General features: G+C 37.7%; 3 protein-coding genes and 1 pseudogene across 3 annotated transcripts; 3 read left to right on the top strand and 1 right to left on the bottom strand.

Annotated features, from left to right (window-relative positions):
- The first annotated feature begins 2,513 nt into the window (after positions 1-2,513).
- Positions 2,514-3,398, top strand: LOC121986915. Its single transcript, XM_042540840.1, has one exon. The coding sequence runs from the start codon at positions 2,514-2,516 to the stop codon at positions 3,396-3,398; it is 885 nt and encodes a 294-aa protein (XP_042396774.1).
- A 739-nt stretch (positions 3,399-4,137) lies between these two features.
- Positions 4,138-4,783, top strand: LOC121986913 (annotated as a pseudogene).
- Positions 4,784-5,165: 382 nt separating this feature from the next.
- LOC121986912 (ribonuclease H-like) lies at positions 5,166-5,561 on the bottom strand. The gene has a single exon (XM_042540839.1). It carries the CDS (start codon positions 5,559-5,561, stop codon positions 5,166-5,168), a length of 396 nt encoding a protein of 131 aa, XP_042396773.1.
- A 13,909-nt stretch (positions 5,562-19,470) lies between these two features.
- On the top strand, positions 19,471-20,489 carry LOC121987729 (photosystem II reaction center PSB28 protein, chloroplastic-like). The gene is made up of 2 exons (XM_042541466.1): positions 19,471-19,654; positions 19,740-20,489. Exons 1-2 carry the CDS (start codon positions 19,603-19,605, stop codon positions 20,249-20,251), a joined length of 564 nt encoding a protein of 187 aa, XP_042397400.1. The 5' UTR covers positions 19,471-19,602; the 3' UTR covers positions 20,252-20,489.
- The last annotated feature ends 678 nt before the right edge of the window (positions 20,490-21,167 follow it).

Genomic DNA, 21,167 nt, shown 5'->3' with positions numbered 1-21,167 from the left:
CTTGTAAAAATCTCCTAAATCCCGATTCCTCGTTCATTCGACGCAAACCCTAACGCTCCTCTCCAAATATATTCCGCCCCTTCGTTAAACCCTAGCTTTCCTCTCCAAATCGATTCTTCCCCTTCGTTAAACCCTAGCTTTCCTCTCCAAATCGATTCTTCCCCTTCGCTCCAATTCCTCTAGCGGTCGGTCGACGAATCGAAGGAGACAACCTCGTTTGGCCTCTGTCTGTAAGTGTTGATGAAAATTTTTCCCAGATCAATTTCGTTGTTTTAATTGACTCTTTTGACGAACATTTATCATTAGCCTTCTCATGATTGTGTTCACCAGACTTCTAGTGTGTTCGTGAGTATATATTATAGGCTATAATATCTTTGAGAGAAGCATCTTGTTTGATAAATTTAGTTATTTTAATCTGTGGTGAACATTATAGGCTTCTCTCGTTTGCCACACTTCTCACGATCGTGTTCACCATATTTATAGTTCAATCATTTTTTAAGAAGTATATACTTATTATTTCTCTAAAGTTTTAAGAAGATTTAATTAATGGTAGAGAATTGTATGCTTTATGCTTTAATCATTTAGAAATATAAACATGTAATATACTCATATACAAGAAAATTTAGTATAATGCTTATAGTTCTATTTTCTTTATGGAAGACAGTCTAAAATACTGCATTAGTTATGTTTTTTACTTAGTATTAGTAAAGCCTAGTGGTATAATTTAATACTAGTTTTATTATTTCTTATAGTGTAACGTGAAGAAAAGATACTGGCATTGACTTCTGATGGCTAGACGAAGTAAATGCTTCTTTAATTGCACTCCGGGCTATGGTATTACTTATTTTTTATTAAAAAATTATATATTTGTTGTTTAATAGTTTGCTGGACTACATTTTTGTATTTATTTATAGGTAATGTTGGAGAAGATTTATTTGTAAGTTTGAAAATGTACTATAATGGAGCAATGAAGGGCACGAGTACATTCAAAGAATATATTGGAGGAAATATTGAGTATTATGACTGGGTAGACAGCAGTAAAATCAGAATGCTCCATTTGTATGGATATTGTGAAGAATTAGGCTTCAAAGAGCCGGAAAGGGTTAAGTTTTGGCACAAAATGAGGTCTAATTCAAGCAACGGTAGATATCTAGAAATTGATGCAGATTTAGTAACAATTAAAGATAACATCCTAGCTAATCATGAAGTGGAGATTTATATAGCATATGAGTCTGATGATGAGAATGATAGCAATGGTGAAACAGGTACAGATGAAGAAGCAAGTGGATCAGATGGGGATGTCGATTATGAGGAAGATGACGATTTTTATGATAGTGATTATGATTGTAAATAAGATGATAGGATTTTTGATACTCATGTTGATCATGATTTGGAATGAATTATGATACAATGATTGTTGAACATGGAGGTATTCCTAATGATGTTTTAGCTCAAATGCAGGATGAAGAAGGTGATGATAATTGTGTTGACAGTGATGAATTAGATAGTAATTTGGATTCTGATAGTGATGATCATAAATCCTAGAAATTTCCCTTGTTTGACCCAATTAAGGATGCAAAGAATCCGGAGTTGAAGGTTGGAATGATTTTTAGCTCAAGAGATGAGGCTAAATTTGCTATCGAAAGTCACTGCATTAGACGAGGTAAAGTTGTTCGATTCGTTAAAGTCGATAAGAAGAGGCTTAGGGGTCGGTGCAGAAATGAAGGATGTGATTGAGTGATTCATGTGTCACCAATGGGTCATGATAGTTGTTGGCAGATAAAGACTTTTAAGTCGGAACACAATGGTTGTTTTTGGGATGTCGGTAATAGAACCGCGAGTTACAGTTGGTTGGGAAAAACTTTTGTCAAAAAGTATAAAGTGAACTCGAAGTTGGGGGTCATACCATTCAAAGACCAGGTTTACTCCATCTTGAAATTAAGCATTTCAAGGAAGAAAGCTTATTTGGCTAAGAGGAAAGCTCTTGAGCTAGTGCAGGGAACCATTGCCCAACAATTTAGTAAGATTAGAAATTATTGCCTTGAGTTGAAAAGTGTTGATCCAAGTGCCACAGTGATCTTAAAATTGACTCAGGATGACGATAGCCCGAGATTTCATCGCTTATATATCTATTTTTCTGCTTGCAAAGAAGGTTTTAAGAAAGCATGTAGATCTTTAATAGGTGTTGATGGATGTTTTCTAAAGACTTCTTATGGGGGGCAATTGTTAACAGCAGTTGGGCTAGATCCTAACAATAATATCTTCCCTATTAGTTATGCGATGGTGGAAAGAGAGACAAAGGATACTTGGATGTGGTTCTTACAAATATTGGACTCAGACATAGGCTTTGGCGATGGAGATGGTTGGACTTTCATGTCAAACAAACAAAAAGGTCTAATTCCAGCATTTGAAAGTCTATTTCCTTATGCGGAGAATCGTTTTTTATTAGACATTTACACTCTAACATGAAAAGAGATGGTTTCAAAGGTACATCTATTAAAAATGCACTTTAGATGGCTGCAAAAGCAACAACAGTTGCTGATTTTCGACAAAGGATGGATAAGATGAAACGGATGGATGAGAAGGCTTATGATTGGTTGTCCAAGAAACCAGTAGAGCATTGGTCTAAGTCACATTTCACCATTGCTGCTAAGTGTGACGTACTTTTGAATAACATGTGTGAATGTTTCAATAGCCTCATATTGGATGCTCGAGAGAAGCCTATAATTCCGATGTTTGAAAATATAAGGAGTTTGTTGATGGTACGCTTTCAGCTTAATAGAGACAAGGCTGAGAAATGGGACAAGGGCATTTGTCCTAAAATTATAAATGTTTTGGCAAAGATCTACATTGAGGCAGCACAACATAGCCCACTACAAGCTGATTCTATGCACTTTCAGATCCACGGACCATCTGGTCAGCACACTGTCAACTTCAGTACAAACTCTTGTAGCTGTAGAAAGTGGGACTTGATTGGCATCCCTTGCCCACATGCGGTGTGTGCTCTTTGGTGTAAGCATCAAGATCCACTACAATATGTGAGTCCTTATTATACGGTTGAGGCATACAAGAGATGCTATGAGAATGCTATTTTGCCCATTACTGGTCCTGATCTATGGCCGAAATGTGAATTGTCACCTCCACTACCTCCGATGTACACAAAGAAAGTGGACAGACCTGCTAAATTGAGAAGGAGGGAAAGAGATGAAGTGCCTAGTGGAACACATCTGCGTGGAGCTAAAAGAAATACTAAGTGCAGGAAATGTGGACGAGATGGCCATAACAAAAGGATGTGCAAAGAAATAAGGGAGAGTGTGAATGAGCCTCCAACACAACAAAGTCAATCAAGCGCGACAACGACTTCTAAACCACAAAGGAAAAAAGCTTTGGGTAACTAAGTTTTCAATTTTCCATATATATAAAGATTGCTTTGTTGTGACATTTTTAAGATTACTTTTTGCGACATATTGAATGGTGTAAATATTTTTGAGAATCTGTCTTAAGATTCTTTCTCAGGTTTATAAGATTGGTTTTCATTTTTGTTGTCTAATCAACTGCATGGAGGATTGAAATCTCATTTCTACTATGATTATAAATTTCATTTATTGGAATATAGGTAAGAAGGCCAGCATCACATGGTGGTATGCAAACTGGAGCACAAGGCACGTCGGTCACCATAAATGTAAGTAATTTATATAGTTAGTCAATTTCTAGCATAACCTGCATACACTGTCATTGATTTAAATCCAATGTATATAATTTCGTTTTGCAGCTAATGAATAATCCTGTAATCGTGAAAGGAGGGAAAAACTTTGTCACAGTTTCCAAACTAAGAGAATGCATACATAATCAAAGAAAGCAGAGTCATTCAACTCCAGTCCAAGGAAATGCAAGGGATATTCCAGTACCAAGAGAGAGTACAAGATCAACTTCACAAGCTTTGATGAATACCTGACACTTGGTTTAGCATGCATTTGGTCTTATTGATTGGACATGTGAATTTCTAGCATAACATAATGTCTTTCTCTTCACACATGTGGCTACTATTGGATAACTATGGTATTGGATTGCCATATGTGACTGGATTTGGATTTCATTTTGTATTTTTATTTTGGTGTAAGATACTTGTTTTGATGTATGCATCCAACTGTTCTTATGACAATGGCAAAGCATGCTAATGCTTTGATTGGGTCAGCAACATCTAATCCTACTTTTATCTCTACAAATTAAGATTGGTTTTTGCCATTCAATTACCTGAAACTGTCCTTTTGATCTATGTGTTTATATCAGCCCAGCAGTGTTGCTGATTTACCCCTTGTAAGTAGCAGTGAGTTTCTTGTGACTTTGTTAGTTTTCTTTTACAAGATTTACAAAGACACACAATGGCTCAGATATGCATCAACGCGAGCGATCGAGAGCCCTTCTCCTGTCGATGACCAGCAATGGCTGACTTACTGGGTTCTCTATTCACTGATCACCCTGTTTGAGCTCTCATTCTAGAGAGTATTGCAGTGGTAAGAAATTGATCTAGTGGTTCCCAATTGTGGTTGAGTGCTTTATATTCGGATAATGGAGATATCGAACCTATTGTAGGTTCCCTCTTTGGCCATACATGAAGCTGGTGTTTGGCTTCTGGTTAGTGTTCCCTGCATTCAATGGAGCAGCCTACATCTACGAGAAATACATCCGGAGTTATGTGAAGCAATATGTCGACTGGAATTATCCTGAGAAGCAGAGGAGACTAATGCAACTGCAGAAGCTTTTTTTCAATTTTTATTGCTAACATGGATGTGTATTGTTGCTGCATTTTTTCCCAATGTAAGAAAAAAGAGAGCTGACATTTTATGTTTGTGGGTTGAACCATATCCCTCATTAACAACTAATTCTTCGCATGAAAAGTCTTTATTCAATATCGAACAGATGAGTGTTGATTCATTCAATGACATATAAAAAAAAATCAGAATCCACTCATCCCAACCAAATACTTTAAAATTAGGAATAGTCATTTCAATGTTGTAAACAAATTCTATCATCCAACAAAAAAACTTCAAATAAATCTACTAGTACTTTAAAGTTGATCCATTCAATTCAAAGAACAATTGCATAGCAGAGAAAAAAAACTAATACTTTCAATTCATTACATTCATCCAACTAAAATAAGTCTACTAATCATCAACATGAAGAGAATCTAATTTCTTCTTCATATCTTCATAAATCTCAGCAATCTTTAATGCATTATTATGATACTCATTAGCTAAATGTAACTGAGCATCTATTAACTTGGCCAGTTCTTCGCTTTGCTTCAATTTTTGACTAGAACTTGAAGTGGCAGCTAAAGTTGATCCCGAACTTGAGCTCGAACTATTTTGGCTTCTAGGGGTGAAGGAAGCATGTTGTTTCTCTCTATAAGCATTAAAAGCTCTCACCGCTTCCTCCTTGGTTTGATACGATTTGTGGGAAGCACCGCTATATCTATTAACTTGTAAATGAGCTTCTTCCCAACTGTTATAAACACCAGGATTTCGTCCAACAAAAAAACATGTGTCTTTCGCTATAACCATTGAAACATTAATCATAACTATATAACATAGATTACAAAATTCTACTTTTAAACTGAAATTAAATCAAACTACTCACCATTTTACTACTAAACTCAAGCGGCATTGCCAACCTGTTTCAATCGATATAAAAGTTAATTATTCAACATTAGAGATCATTAACATAATGTGATGGGGATTAATATAAACTCAAAATTTTTGAGAAACTATAAATATATATTTTTTTCTTAAGAAATGATTCAACTGTAAATATACTCGCGAAAGTTCAATGAGTGTTATCTTCCATACAAAAAAAGTACATCAGAATGGAGTAGATCTCTTGAAAAATTTTGAGAAAACATACATGTACTGATTAAAGTAAAGGAATTTTTAATTCTAACAAGTAAAAATTAAACAACATAATGATAAATGTTCGCCAAAAGCGTCAATTAAAGCAACAAAATTGATCTGGGAAAAATTTTCATCAACACTTACAGACAGAGGCCAAACGAGGTTGTCTCCTTCGATTCGTCGACCGATCGCTAGCGGAATTGGAGCGAAGGGGAAGAATCGATTTGGAGAGGAAAGCTAGGGTTTAACGAAGGGGAAGAATCGATTTGGAGAGGAGAGCTAGGGTTTAACGAAGGGGAAGAATAGATTTGGACAGGAGCGTTAGGGTTTGCATCAAATGAACGAGGAATCGGGATTTTTAGGGGATTTTTACAAGCACGTGCAGATCACGTGCCGATTCCGTCTCATATTCACGGACCAGCTAACGGCAGGGACATAAGTGAGAACGAAAACGATTTATGAGGGATATCAATGGGAATGAAAATATATTAGGAACATAAGTGGGAAAACTCAGAAACAATAGGGACGTAATAATGTATTTCCCCTAATTTTTATTTCTTTCCTCCCAAATAAGCAGAGAGTCTGAATACAATTCGGATACAAACCAGGGCACAATCAAGCACAATTAGGTGACACTCGTGATAGGGCAAATGCCAAGAACCAATTGCCAACATAGGAGGAGGCAGTACTTCAGAGGGAAGACACAATAGTTTCAATAACTGGCCCACTGCTTGGCATGCAACAGCGAAAGGGGCAACCAAGAAAGGGGAAAACAGTAGGGAATTTCAAAATTCTTCACACCAAGGGCGGCACCAATTGCCGCTAGGCCATGAAGATAGTCACATGGAATATTAGCAGGTTTAACAAGCTGCTAAAATAAAAGGGAGGAGCACTTCCTTTGTAGGCATCGAATGGTAGTGTCGGGATTGCTTCATATTGATGCAGAGTATCAAAACCTAATACGGCTCAGATTTCAACAATTCCATACAACACATAGTGTTTTGGATATGCGGAGGAATCGAGGGCTCATCATTTTGGACTCGAGCAAAAGTTAATTTGAGCATCTTGGATTGGCAGGAGTAGTTAATTCATTGGCGAGTGAGTTGCGAAGTTACTCAACTTACCATCATAGTCACATGTGTCTATAGCAGACTTTCCATCGTTAGTAGATGGTCACTTTGGGGGAATTTGCAAGGCATATTTAATGAAATTTCCTATGGATCTACCACACATACCTGACCAGAGCAGATATATGGACTTGGCAAGTCAAAGGATCAACACATTTGATATCGCACATTGATTGAATCTCAATCAATTGATTAATCAAGTCAGATAACGTTAAACCTGAGACGACCAATTGCGTTCTACAGAAATTTTCCATCGGCTATCAATATAAATCAGGAAGCGCTCGTGTGAATAGTTCAGAAATCCAATATCCTTTGATTACAAGTCTCATTTAGAAAAAAAATTCTTTACAAATACATACATATGCCCATTGTACTTTTTTTTTTTAACTCAATGCAAAAAATTCTTTACAAATACATACATATGCCCATTGTACTTTTTGTTTTTTTAACTTAATGGTTACACGGTAGTGATGTGGGCGAGGAAGGGCAACTTGCTGTGACGGAGATTTGCAGCGGAGAGTGGGCAACTTGGGTGGATTGTGATAAGTAGCACTATTAAAATCTTTTTATTACAATCATTTAATTATTTGAAACTATCAAGATTTATAATAGAGTAATTTCATATAATAAAGTTGGGTAAAATCAAAGAACACTCCTTTTAATTGGAATAGTCAAGTACACTCCTATTTTATTTCTAAAAATACTCTTTTTGGTGTTATTGTAGCAACCATGAGATCATAGCTACCGCATAGTTACAACCGTATAGTTGTGATAGCTTTTAGATGAATTATACAATTGGTATAACTGTGTAACAGTTATGATCTAGTAATTGTTACAACTATATAATTATAGTAATTACGATTATATATCTATTACAATTACATAATAGCTATGATCTCAATGATCTTAAAATTGTTATAATATAATATTGATTAGTGTTGACTAGAGATGAATTGTACATTTGTAATAGTTTGATTCGTATCTTCTATAATATAATATTGATTGTATTGACTAGATATGAACCGTCTATGTTATATAAACAATTTATAATTGCTATAACATAATAATCACCAAAGATGAAGTGCCAATGTTGCAGAACCTATGAATCATAACTCCTACAACAACGTCGAATAATGATATTTTTGAAAATAAAAATGAGCTAAGATGGGATATTATTTTCATAATAAATGAAGAAAGGGGTGCCCATTGACAATTCCGATAAAAAGGAACATCCTTTTTGATTTTTGTCCAATAAAGTTTAATTAAAATAGTTGATAAACCTTATACAACCCAACATACCTAATGTACAGGTAACTCATTCAAGAATTCAATGTATAAGTGTTAGAAGTATGCTAATCTACAAATGATATGTTTGTGACAATCTTAAGTCTAATGATCACTTCCACACACTTTGTACGAGAGACAATAGACATTGATAGGTACTAAATGAGTTTTGATTCTTAGTCATGTGTAACGACTATTCGTCAATAAGCTTATTTACACACTTTTCTAAATGTTATCATGTTTATATACTACAAAAGAAAGCAGGATTACCGACGGAGTTTTAATTCCGTCGGTAACCTTTAATTGTACCGACGGAATTATTCATTCCGTCGGTAAACCCTTTTGGTACCGACGGAAGAAAAAATTTCGTCGGAAAATTAAGGATTTTATCAACGAAATAATTCATTATTCTGTCGGTACAATTAAAGGTTATTGACGGAAATTTAATTCCGTCAGTAACGCTACATAAATAAACCCTAACCTCTTCGCTCTTTCCCTCACGCGCGCGGCCGACTCCTATCTCATATTGAAACATTTACTCCTATCTCATAGTATAAACATAACATGCACGCTAGATGTATAATCTTGATGCTAATTGTGACTAGACGACTAGACACAATAACAATACAATTTTAAGCATTATTTATCATCTCACATTCATATAAGATGACACGATCATTAACATAGGGTTAATTTTATGTAGATATTTTCACTGATACTTGCAACTTAATATAGTCAATTTGAGGTCCCATTATATTTTATATAGATTCAAGGTTTGATCTCATAAACTAATTTATGACAATTAACTTGAATAGTCAAAAAAAAAAAAAAAAAAAACTAGGAACCCATAATAAACTAATGTATTTCCTTAAGGGGAAAGAGATTTCCAAATTAAGAAAAGAAACTGAAAAGAGAAGATTATAACAAGGGGGAGGTATCTACCTTGTTGAAGTGACAAGTGTAGGTTAAGCTTTAGACAAATTACATAAAAGGGAGAATGGAAGGTAAGGAACCTTCGCTCAGGTTTTGGCATGAAATTTAGAGAGTCGTTTTATGTATATCAAAGGGGAGAATGAAAAGTTTAAATTAGGAAATCTTCATTTATACTTTGACATGAGATGTAGGAAGTTAGACTAATCAGCTAGCATAACTTAAATATATTGTCAAACATCAAAAAGAAGATATTGTTGGTGCAATCAATTTGTAGTCAAGGTTGACTTAGCTTGAATTGGATTGTGTTTGATTAATATATTTGATAGTTGAGTGAGATGTCAAGTAGATCAAGGTTGACTGAATAATTGATAGTGGAGAAGTCCAAGTGAGTCATAATTGACTGAACACCTAGTAATTGAAAGTCCAACAGAGAGTTGACAACAATAAAGTTCAAGTGAGTCACTATTGACTAGACATTTGGTAATGGTGGAACTCCTAACAAGTCATGGAGGATTGAATGTTAGGCATGTGAGTGAAGTCCTAACAGGTGACGAAAGGTTGGATGTTAGGCATGCAAATGGAAGTCCAAATAGGCAAAGATGATTGAATGTTTGATAATAGTGAAGTCTCGATAGGTCAAAGTTGATCTCATATTAGGCAGTAAGTAATGCCCTAGAGACGAGAAGTCTCTAGTCAAGAAAATCCTAGTAGGTCAAAGAGGATTGAATGTTTGATAATAGTAAAGTCCCAATAGGTCAAACTTGATCTCATATCAAACAATAAGTAATATCCTAGAGACGAGGAGTCTCTAGTCAAGAAAGTCCTAGTAAGTTGGAATCATCTCTATACTAGGCAAGGATGTGATGTAGGAGGATCCAAATAGCATTTATATTATTTTTAGTAAGTTTTGAGTTTTTTTGTATTTAAGATATTTTACTATTTAGGGTATTTTTTTTGTAATTTTTTCTTCATATTTTGAGTCAATTTAAGGATTTTAAGATTGTGAGTTAATTTTTTTCTTTTTGTTAAGATTTTTTTTTCTTTTCTTTACAAGTTAGAATTTTGGGTCTATATAAGCATCTTGGCAGTTGATGTTTAAGCTGAAGTTTTTTTAGAGTGATAATATTTTTTGACAGTGCCGCTTATTTTTCTATTTCTTGGTATTCTTCCAAATCAACAAATTTTAGAAGATTATTTTCAATGTTCAAGTCGAATCAATGGAATTAATACTGCTCGTAGTTTAATAACTATCTTGTCTGGCGTTAGTTGGTATTATAGCTCTAGATCCCATTGATGGTCGTCATGGTCATGATCATGGTTGTGAGAGGCAAGTTCCAGCTGTGGAGGTCTCGTACCGTGATCATAGCATCCAAGACGATATACTTGAAGATCTAAAGAGATAAGTCACGGAGTTATCTTAGCATCTAGCGATGCAAGATCTTAAAGATCATGAGATACATCATTGAGGTCGTGGTAGGCAAATTTTAGCTAAGGAAGTCTCATAATATACTTAAACCGTAAGTGCTTGGTCGTCGCCAAGTAATAAAAAGATTGATCCCATAAGGATGTAAAAATCAAGTACTAATTGTGTCTGTGAAGCAAGTTATTTAGAAGATCACATGTTGTGAGAATTGTATGAACTAAATTGAGTCAAGTCGAGAGCTCACGTAAGAAGCTGAGAAAGAAATTTGGATTGGAGGAAACGATTCTAGAATTTCGGTACAATGATTGTTAACACCCTAAGTTCTATCTACTTTTCCTACCTCTATATTTGTTCACATGCAAGTGGTTTATCCCGAGTTACCAATATAGACTTTTGGAATTATACCGACGTGCCTACCCAAACTCAACGCCTACTTTCAAGGCAACCTTACTAGAGCGACCACTTTCTTAAGAAGACTCCTATCACAATGGCATACAATCCTCTAGGTGTCATCCCCTATTTTATGATGCTGAGTAAGGGCAAACTCGTTAAGCTTTGTGATAGCCAATGGTACCCTCACGAGATTTTAGCCTACTTTCATCACCAAACTCTCATGTCTTGATTCTTTATGGGTTAGAAATTTGGGTTCACCTTTTGGTCCTTCCTTGCGTCCCATGAGATACGAAGGTACATAATTAGTGTCACAATCGTATGTGCACAATAAAGCCATATCATGCAACAAACATATCATACGGTAAAGAAAAGGTAATTAAACTTATAAAAGCGTGTCAACAATTACATCAAGCTACTTTCTTGTCCTAGAATCTAGAGAACTATTCCATAGAGATGGAGTTACAACCAAAGGACATGAAATTCAATAATCTATAACTCCAAATAGATGGGGAGAAGAAAAGGCTTAGCGAGATGGTTCAGTGTGTTCGAAAGGTTTTCCAAGCTCCAAAGGTGGATGGATGACTTTGACAGTGTTGGTACAAGTTGCACTAATGATCTAACTCAGGTTTTGATGAATGGCAAGTGGATTAAAGTTAGAGTATTTTTGATCTAATTACTTTACCAAGTGTACAGGAGTTGACAGATCTGGAGGACCTGACACCAGGTTTAAATCTAGTTAAGTCTGCGGGACTTGATAGCTGGTGCGAAGTCCAGATAGGTCAAGGAATGACCTGATATCTAGCGAAAAGTCTAGTTGGGTCCACGGGACCTGATAACCGGTCAAAGTCTAGTTGGGTTTGAGGACTTAATAATTGGTAGGAATGCTGGTGGGTTAAAGGCAAGTCAAGCGACTACAGTGGTAAGTAAAAGGTAAGCAAGTGGAGGAGAGATCCAGTGAGGCCGCGTTTCTGGTTGAGGGAACAGTAGACGTCGGTCCAGCTTAGGTCTATTTGGGAAACCTAAGCTGAGACCTTGACTAGATCCTGGTCTAGAGGAGACATGATCTAATTACTACTACTACCTTATTATGTTGTGCTAACTTTATTTTGTAGGATAAACATATTTTGGTTGTCTGGACTAACTATTTTTTACAGGAAAGAATAGACTGAAAAAGAGTTGTTCGGGGTGCCCAAACTCTAAACTCTTGGAGTTGTTCCGGATGCCCAAACCAGTTTCTCCCTAACATGTGTCTGGCCAGGCGCCCGAGTGATTCGGGTGCCCCGAGTTGGTCCAGGCGTTCAGACTAATAGAACTCATCCAGAAGCTGAGTTGGAGCATGTCGACTGTCGAGCCCACGTCAACGATCTAGGCGCTCGGAGGGGATTCAGGCACCCGAAGGTGGATAAATTTCGAGGATAATGTTTTGACGAGAGTTTGTTATGTCAGTACAGTCCAGGTGCCTGGGAGGGGATCCAGGTGTCGGGCGGGACTAGGCTATAAAAGGAGGCTTTGACCATTAGCTTCAAAACATCATTTTCTATGACCTTCATTCCTACGCGCTGCTTTGGAAAAGCTCCTACCATGCTGTGATGCTCCTCTGACAACCAGCGATCAAGTTCTATTTATTTTCTCTGTTGTCGATAATATTTTCTTATAGTTCTTGTACTTAAAGTTTGTAACATTTCAAACTATTAGTGGATTGCTCAATGAAAGCACTCAACGAGTGTGAGTCATGAAGTAAGAGTCATCGAAGTTTCGACCCAAGTAAAAATTACGTGTGTTAGCACGTGCTTGTCTTTTTTCTTTCTCGCTTCTTTCCCTTTAGTTTTATATCCGCTGGATATTCTCGATTTCTAAAAACAACGACGAATGCTATTCACCCCCTCTAGTGTCTTAACAATCCAACAGATAGTTCCTTGGACTATGCTCCCTAGGTTGCATGTCAAGGGGGAAAACCCTCCTAGTTTTGTGGCTTCTTGGGCGTTTTATAGCCCTTTCAATCATAAAAAATGGTTAAGCAACTCGTAATCATCGAGGGCAATTTTGTCAAATCATGACAATGCCTAAGAGGCACGACCTAGCCATGTTGCACTAATGGATGCAACCAAGGGGATGCTGGGGTGAAAGGCATGATCGTGTCGGGGGTACAACCAGAGCTTGTCGGGCATGGAGCGGAGAGACACAGTTGTGCCAGGAGGTACTTCCTGGGCATGTTGCTCTGTGGAGAAAGACACGGTCATGCTTGGGGGACATGACCTATTTTGCATATTCTTGGATACTACTGGATGGGGCACAACCGTACTAGGGGGCACAACCTGCTCGTGTTATATGCTATTGGCCTTGTTTTCGCTCCGTTCTTCCTTTAGCTTTGATCGGAGGAACAAATTCGTGTCATGAGACACAGGTAGAGCGTGTTCCTTATATTGGATCCACATTTCAAGGCATCTAAACTCAATTTTGTTCTAATTGCACATCCTATAAAGGAAAAAGTGCAAAGAGCAAATCTCTAAATGAAAAAGAGTAAAACAATAAAAAGAAGGTGCAAGTATGCAAAATATGTTGGAAAATTGGTTTGGTGACCAACAGGGATAAGATGACTATTTCACGAGTAAACCGTCGTAAATTAATTTCTCAAGTGAATGAGAAATTAATGTCTAATGAAGGGTTGGTCCGATATGATCGGACGAAAATTTGATCCGCATATGAGTTGGATTCATGGATGAATACTAACTCGAGTATGTGGAACCATTGAGGGGTATAAAATTATAATTTCATTGATTAATTTATTGATTGATTAAATGATTAATCATTGTGATATTAATTAATTGATTAATTAATATTTATAATAGATTAAGTAAATAGTTACTCATATTAATCAATTATAATGAAAAGGTTTAAGTGAAAATGTTTAAGGGAAAAGACACATCACATATCCTTTCACCTCTTAGAAGAAATCTTTCACCTTTTAAGAGTAATCCTTCATCTCTATAAAATAGACCTCATTCTTTCCACGCAAAACACTCAATTCTCAAGTTGTGAATTCTTCTCTTGGATTCTCTTCTCTCTCTCATCTCTTAAGAGTTTCAAGGCTTCGAAAGTTTAATAGAGCTTGAAATTTAGAGTGCTCCTATTTCGAGACGTAAGTCATTGTATCTTGGGAGATGATTGCCAATAAACCGTAAATATCTAGGCATGACAATATCGTCTTAAGGAAAGAAGGTCTAGCCTTCACCTCGACCTTAATACTCTTATCCTTAGGGATAAGTTTACCCAAAGGGGTTGTGTCGATATCCTAAGGGATAACTCAACAACCGACAAGATTAGGTCAGTAGCGACGATACCAAGAAAGATATGTCTCTTATCCGAAGAGATACTTCGATAACCAAAAGGGAATGCCGAGAGTATAAATGGGGCAATGTACACATCACCATACTAAGCTCCACCGGTTAGAGAATTGAGACCAACTGTTGGATCTCAACACCGAAGATAAATATACCCATATTTTTCTTAGAGAAAAATATCCAACGATCTTAAGACGATATTGGTGGTTATGGTGACCATGGGTCCCACTCCTATTGAAGAAAAATTAAAGAAATTCTCTGTAATCGTCTTCAAGCGATGATAGTAAAAAACACTGCATTACTTGAAGAAAATATATCTTTTAAGGTTATTATCAAAAGATGTCCTAGCACATCTAAAAGTGAACATCAAGCAATGAGAGAATTATTCGCAAGGAAGAATATAATTTTCCTATGTGAAAACCATGCCTTAAAAGGATGGACAACAAAATTATACCATGGGTATAATGTAACAGTGATGGTTAAGACTTTGTGGGGGTCATTTGACTAAAGTTACAAAGTTGAGGGTAGTGAGTTTAAACTATCAAAAAGAGGGCTAATGAAAGTCTTTAGATAGAAGATCAAGCCCATTTGGAAAAAAGCTAGACTTGAGTCTAACTCAATAAGACCTAAGTTGAAGTCAAAATAGATGAGTTAGAAGGATTGCATCACATGTGTTGCAAGTGACTAAGAATTGAGTCAAGTGTCTCACAAAGAATAAATACAATCATGGTCAACACTCTAATCAAACAACTATATCTATGGCTCAATAAGATTGGAAGACTAAGGGGTGTATACTTCTTGAGTCGAGTATCTCTCGAAGAGTAGTACAATCTTGGTCAACACTCCAATCAGACGACCGCAACTTCAGCTCGATGAGATTGGAAGACCAAGGGATGTATACTTCTTGAGTCGAATATCTCTCAAAGAGTAATACAATCCTAGTTAGTACTCCAATCAGGTGACTGCAATTTTGGCTCGATAAGATTGGAAGACCAAGGGATGTATACTTCTTGAGTCGAGTATCTCTCGAAGAGTAGTACAATCTTGATCAACACTCCAATCAGACGACTACAGTTTCAGCTCGATGAGATTGGAAGACCAAGGGATGTATACTTCTTGAGTCGAATATCTCTCAAAGAGTAATACAATCCTAGTTAGTACTCCAATCAGGTGACTGCAATTTTGGCTCGATAAGATTGGAAGACCAAGGGATGTATACTTCTTGAGTCGAGTATCTCTCGAAGAGTAGTACAATCTTGATCAACACTCCAATCAGACGACCGCAGTTTCAGCTCGATGAGATTGGAAGATCAAGGGATGTATACTTCTTGAGTCGAGTATCTCTCGAAGAGTAGTACAATCTTGGTCATCACTCCAATCAGACGACCGCAGCTTCAGCTCGATGAGATTGGAAGACCAAGGGATGTATACTTCTTGAGTCAAGTATCTCTCGAAGAATAATACAATCCTAGTTAGCACTCCAATTAGGTGACTGCAACTTTGGCTCGATAGGATTGGAAGACCAAGGGATGTATACTTCTTGAGTCGAGTATCTCTCGAAGAGTAGTACAATCTTAGTCAGCATTCTAATCAGACGACCACAGTTTGGCTTAATGAGATTAGAACACCGAGGGATGTATACTTCTTGAGTCGAGTATCTCTTGAAGAGTAATACAATCTTGGTCAGCACTCCAATTAGACGACCGCAACTTTAGCTCGATGTGATTGGAAGACCAAGGGATATCTACTTCTTGAGTCGAGTATCTCTCGAAGAGTAGTACAATTCTGGTCAGCACTCCAATCAGACGACTACAATTTGGCTTGATGAGATTAAAAAACCAAGGGATGTATACTTCTTGAGTCGAGTATCTCTCGAAGAGTAATACAATTCTAGTCAACACTCTAATTAGACGATCATAGCTCTAGCTGAGTGAAATTGGAAGACCAAGTGATGCATACTTTCTAGATTAAGCACTTTTTTAACAACAAGTGTAATCGTGATCATCATCCTAATTAGACAACCATAGTTTTAACTCAGTGAAATCAGAAGATTGGAGTTATGGAGACTTGCTTTTAAGCAAGATTAAGGCCCTTGATGTGTTTTATAAAACACTAGAAATGTGGTTATAAAAATCAACTAAGCAAGATCATCCATGGTGATTAAGAGAGAGAATGCAAGATATTGCTCAAGGAATGTTTCTTAAAGAAGAGCAACGTTCCAATAATTAACTATATCACATTCACCTCAATTCAACAATGGTGGCTTAAACATTGAGGAGATGATAAAAGCTATGTTGATAAGTTTTGAGTTTTTTCTGAAAATTATGAGAGAAATTGTCCTCTCATAAACTACAAGCCCTAGAGATAGAAATGAAAAATTTATAAGGCATTGAAAGGTCACGAACCTTCTAATGAAGCCTGTAAATATGGGGATTAACCACTGTGCCAATATATATATACATTATGGTATCTAAGAAATTATGAGAAGACCACTAGTGTAAAATAGTAAGTTTTAAAATGATTTAATGCCATTAAAGCAGTAGATTTCTAGTGGTAAAATCTCTATTAAATATGGAGAATTGTGTAGATCCACGAGGCCTACCTAGAAATCAATTATACTCTATGTCTAGGGGAATGAGTCTAAAACTCAATATTTAAATCGAGTAGTGATAATCCAACCATGTTGATTGGAGATCCCAAGATGATGGTCCAAAAGGAACAACTAAGCTACAAGATTCGAGACACCTAAGAGTAATTACTCTAACTCATTTCTGGAGACAAAAGGTGCAACCTGTGAAATGAGTAAAGGATGAACAAAAGTTCTTAATGATTCTTATATTATATCGTAAAGGGTATAATAGGGTATTGCAGGATACTCAATCACCTATATAAGTGTGAAGAAGAGGTCATTTCAATGAAAACTTTGAATCCCAAGCTTTGTCCATGGTCAAAACAGACACGATAAAGAACTGGTAAAAGCCTAGGAGGCTATTGTGTGGATATGATTATCTTGGTTTACACCAACGACAATTCAAAACATAGTTCATTGGGCAACCAATTAAATTCGATTGTACTCCACTACAGAAGGTTCAAATCCACAAGCTACCTCTCCTGATGCAATAGTCTTCTGATGAAACTCTTGTTTGAGACTTGAAACTTATCCATAATTTCCATTCATATGGGGAATTGTTGAAAAAATTAATTTGGTGACCAATAAGGATAAGACGACTATTTCACGAGTAGACCATCATAAACCAATTTCTTGAGTGAATAAGAAATTAATGTCTAATGAAGGGTTGATATGATATGATCGAACGGAAATTTAATTCACATATGAGTAGGATTCATAGATGAACATTAACTCAAGTATGTGGAACAGGGGTATGAAATTATAATTTATTGATTGATTAATCATTATGATATTAATTAATTGATTAATTAATATTTATAATAGATTAAGTAAATAATTAATCAATTAAATTAATTAATCATAATGAAATGATTTAAATGAAAATGTTTAAGGGAAAAGATACATCCCCTATGCTTTTATCTCTTGGAAGAAACCTTTCACCTCTTAGGAGTAACCCTTCATCTCTATAAAACAAACCTCATTCCTTCCACTCAAAACACTCAATTCTCAAGTTGTGAATTCTCCTCTTGGGTTTTCTTCTCTCTCTCCTCTGGGTTTTCTTCTCTCTCTCCTCTCTTAAGAGTTTCAAGGCTTCGAAAGTTCGACAGGGCTCGAAATTTAGAGTGCTCATATTTCGAGACACAAGTCGTTGTATCTTGGGAGACGATTGTCAATAAACACCTCGACCTCGACCTTAATACTCTTATCCTTAGAGATAAGTTTATCCAAAGGGATTGTGTCAATATCCGAAGGGATAACTCGACGACTGACAAGATTAGGTCAGTAGCGACGATACTAAGAAGAGTATGTCTCTTACCCGAAGGGGTACTTCGATAATTGAAAGGGGAAGTCGAGAGTATAAATGGGACAAGGTCCATATCGCCATACTGAGCTCCACCGGTTAAAGTCATCGACTCATCATTGAGATGACTAATCGGGCTCAACTGTTGGATCTCAACACCGAAGATCAATATACCTATATTTTTCTCAGAGAAAAATATCCAACAATTTTAAGATGATATTGACGGTTATGACGACCGTGAGTCCCACTTCTACTGGAGAAAAAATTGAAAATTTTTTCTATAATTACTATCCTGTCCGACGTTAGGATGAGATCCTAATAAGTCAAAATTGACTTATACTAGACATATAAGGAGGTTTTAAAGACATGGGATCTGTATAAAAGAATGGGTATGAACAATATTTTCAGCACCGTGAATCGTATCATCAGTTGACTACAACAACTGACTTAGTTGAACAATATGCTCAATATAATACTGGCAAACCATTATCTAAAAAATACAACCGCATTCAACTTCAAAATTTCTCTTTGGCCGAGATGACTAAAGGCTTTCAAGTGATGGAGTGGATTGAAGGACACGACGCAAGTAATGATGACGACAATGGAGATGATGAAGAAGCTCCTAGATTGTCACCGGCTAGACCCATGAGCAACTTTGATAGGCTTGGACACATTGAGGCAATGCTGGAAGAAGGCCTTATGCAGTTCACTGACTTTTAGGAGTCAGTTGATACCGGGCTTGAAGAAGTAAGCTTGGAGCAACATTTGATTGATACATGCTTGACTCATCTCAGTTCCCAATTCTAGACTTTAATTTTGAGTGGCATTAGTCAGAGATGTCTGAGATGTTGCACACCTAGAACCTATAAGGCAATAGCCACCTCCGGCAGATGATAGTCGACGTTTTTTAGGTGTTTGGGATACTTGTTATGGAACATTTATGCAGCATTTGAACTTATCTGTTGTAATAGATATTTATTTATTGCCCTTGAACATATTTACTGTAATGGATATTTTGTCATTGTCTTTGAACATCTCTTTGTTGCGGCCCACGGAAATGGGCTTGGGCTCAGTTTTCTGCTACTGCTACTATGTATCCGACGATCCAAGGTGGCCCACCCACCACTCGGCTAGGCCAATACGGAGGACAAGAAAGGGAAGGGAAGTGAAGTGGTTGGCTCACCTTCTTCCACAACACCCTCCTCCTCCCTTCCCTATCCGGCTATCCGCTCCCACCACTCACAAACCACCGCTCGCTCGTCTTCCCTCCTCGACGCCGCCATGTCTGCCCTAGTTTCCTCTTCGACCATTGCCAAATGCCCCAACAACCCAGGTTCCTTTCTCTCTCCTATTTCTGTTGTTTTTGTCATTGATCGATAACACTAGCTCGCGCTCAGCAATCGATGCCTTTATCCCAGTCTTAGCGTCTCCTCCTGCTGTTCCTGGCACAAATCTTCGCGCCGCTTTTGCCGGAAGGCCTCTGTGCCTGCCTCCCCCACCGGCCGCGTCGAGAGCGCCGGGGCCATGGAACCGTAGCAATAATCGTCATAGTCACTTTCCCGGGACGCGGCCGGTGGTACTGATGATGGGGAAGCCGGCGATCCAGTTCATCCAGGGAACCGACGAGCAAACGATACCGGACGTGAGGCTCACCAAATCAAGGGACGGCACCAACGGCGTGGCGATCTTCTCCTTCGACCAGCCGTCGGTGTTCGACTCCTCCGGCGAGCTGGGGGACATCACCGGCTTCTACATGATCGACGAGGAGGGCGTGCTGCAGTCGGTGGACGTCAGCGCCAAGTTCGTGAACGGGAAGCCTTCGAGAATCGAGGCCAAATACGTGATGAGGAGCCCGAGGGAGTGGGACAGGTTCATGAGGTTCATGGAGAGGTACTCTCAGGCCAATGGCTTGCAGTTCGTCAAAAATTGAAGACGGCTTTCTTTGTGCTACTGACTGTGACCAATGCCTATAGATCTCTCTCTCTTTCTTATATTTTGGTTCACTGTCGATCGTCTTCTTAATTAGTTATCGACTTCTCCTCGGAGACGACGATGTTTGGTGCTCCATTTCAGATGTGAATGGTCATACAAAATTTATATTGTCTGTTCGCAAACAGGATAATTTTGTTTGACTTGAATCAAATCTATTTTCTATTTTCTATTTTCTATTTTCTATTTTCTATTTTCTACCCTGGTCGAAGCTTATCAAAAGAGTAAAGTAATACAATGTATTATATTCGATACACACACAAACTACTACTAAATCATACATCAAATTATCACACCTCCACGGGTTAATGCATATGTGCCACAATATAGAAATCTCGCAGGTCATCCGAGTTGGTATGTGACAGGTATTATCATAATGAGGTCAATGGGTCGATTCTCGGGGCAGCTGGGGAATAAATCTCCTATTCCCGTATTACACCTTGTCCGTCACATGCTTGCTCGGATGCTGCGATTTACTTCCCTCGTGATGACCTTGGATTGGGTACGACAGGGGCGAGCGTTTCGTCTTTTGTCACAATATGTGCCACAATATAGACCCCGCGGGTCATCCAAGTTGGTATGTGGCGGGTGTTATCACAATGAGGTCGCAGGGTCGATCCTCGGGGCAGCTGGGGAATAAATCTCCTATTCCCGTATTACACCCTGTCCGTCATATGCTCGCTCGGATGCTGCGATTTACCTCCATCATGATAGACTTAGGCCGGGTACGGCGAGGGCGCTAGGGGCCAGCGTTTCGCCTTTTGCCACAATATGTGCCACAATATATGCCCCCTCGGATGGGTCTAGTGGCTAGCGCATGAGGTGTTACCACAATGAGGTCTGGGGTTCGAATCTCG

Source organism: Zingiber officinale, chromosome 5B, assembly GCF_018446385.1.
Source record: "Zingiber officinale cultivar Zhangliang chromosome 5B, Zo_v1.1, whole genome shotgun sequence".
Taxonomy (NCBI): domain Eukaryota; kingdom Viridiplantae; phylum Streptophyta; class Magnoliopsida; order Zingiberales; family Zingiberaceae; genus Zingiber; species Zingiber officinale.
Note: the sequence above shows the minus strand (reverse complement) of the source record. Positions and strands in the feature narration are given on the sequence as shown.

Bases quoted from the DNA above. Each gene is read 5' to 3' on its own strand.
- LOC121986912 (XM_042540839.1), bottom strand. From the start codon at position 5,561: ATGGTTATAGCGAAAGACACATGTTTTTTTGTTGGACGAAATCCTGGT.
- LOC121987729 (XM_042541466.1), top strand. From the start codon at position 19,603: ATGTCTGCCCTAGTTTCCTCTTCGACCATTGCCAAATGCCCCAACAAC. The intron at 19,655-19,739 runs GTTCCTTTCTCT...CCTTTATCCCAG, and splicing joins CAAATGCCCCAACAACCCAG to TCTTAGCGTCTCCTCCTGCT.
- LOC121986915 (XM_042540840.1), top strand. From the start codon at position 2,514: ATGGCTGCAAAAGCAACAACAGTTGCTGATTTTCGACAAAGGATGGAT.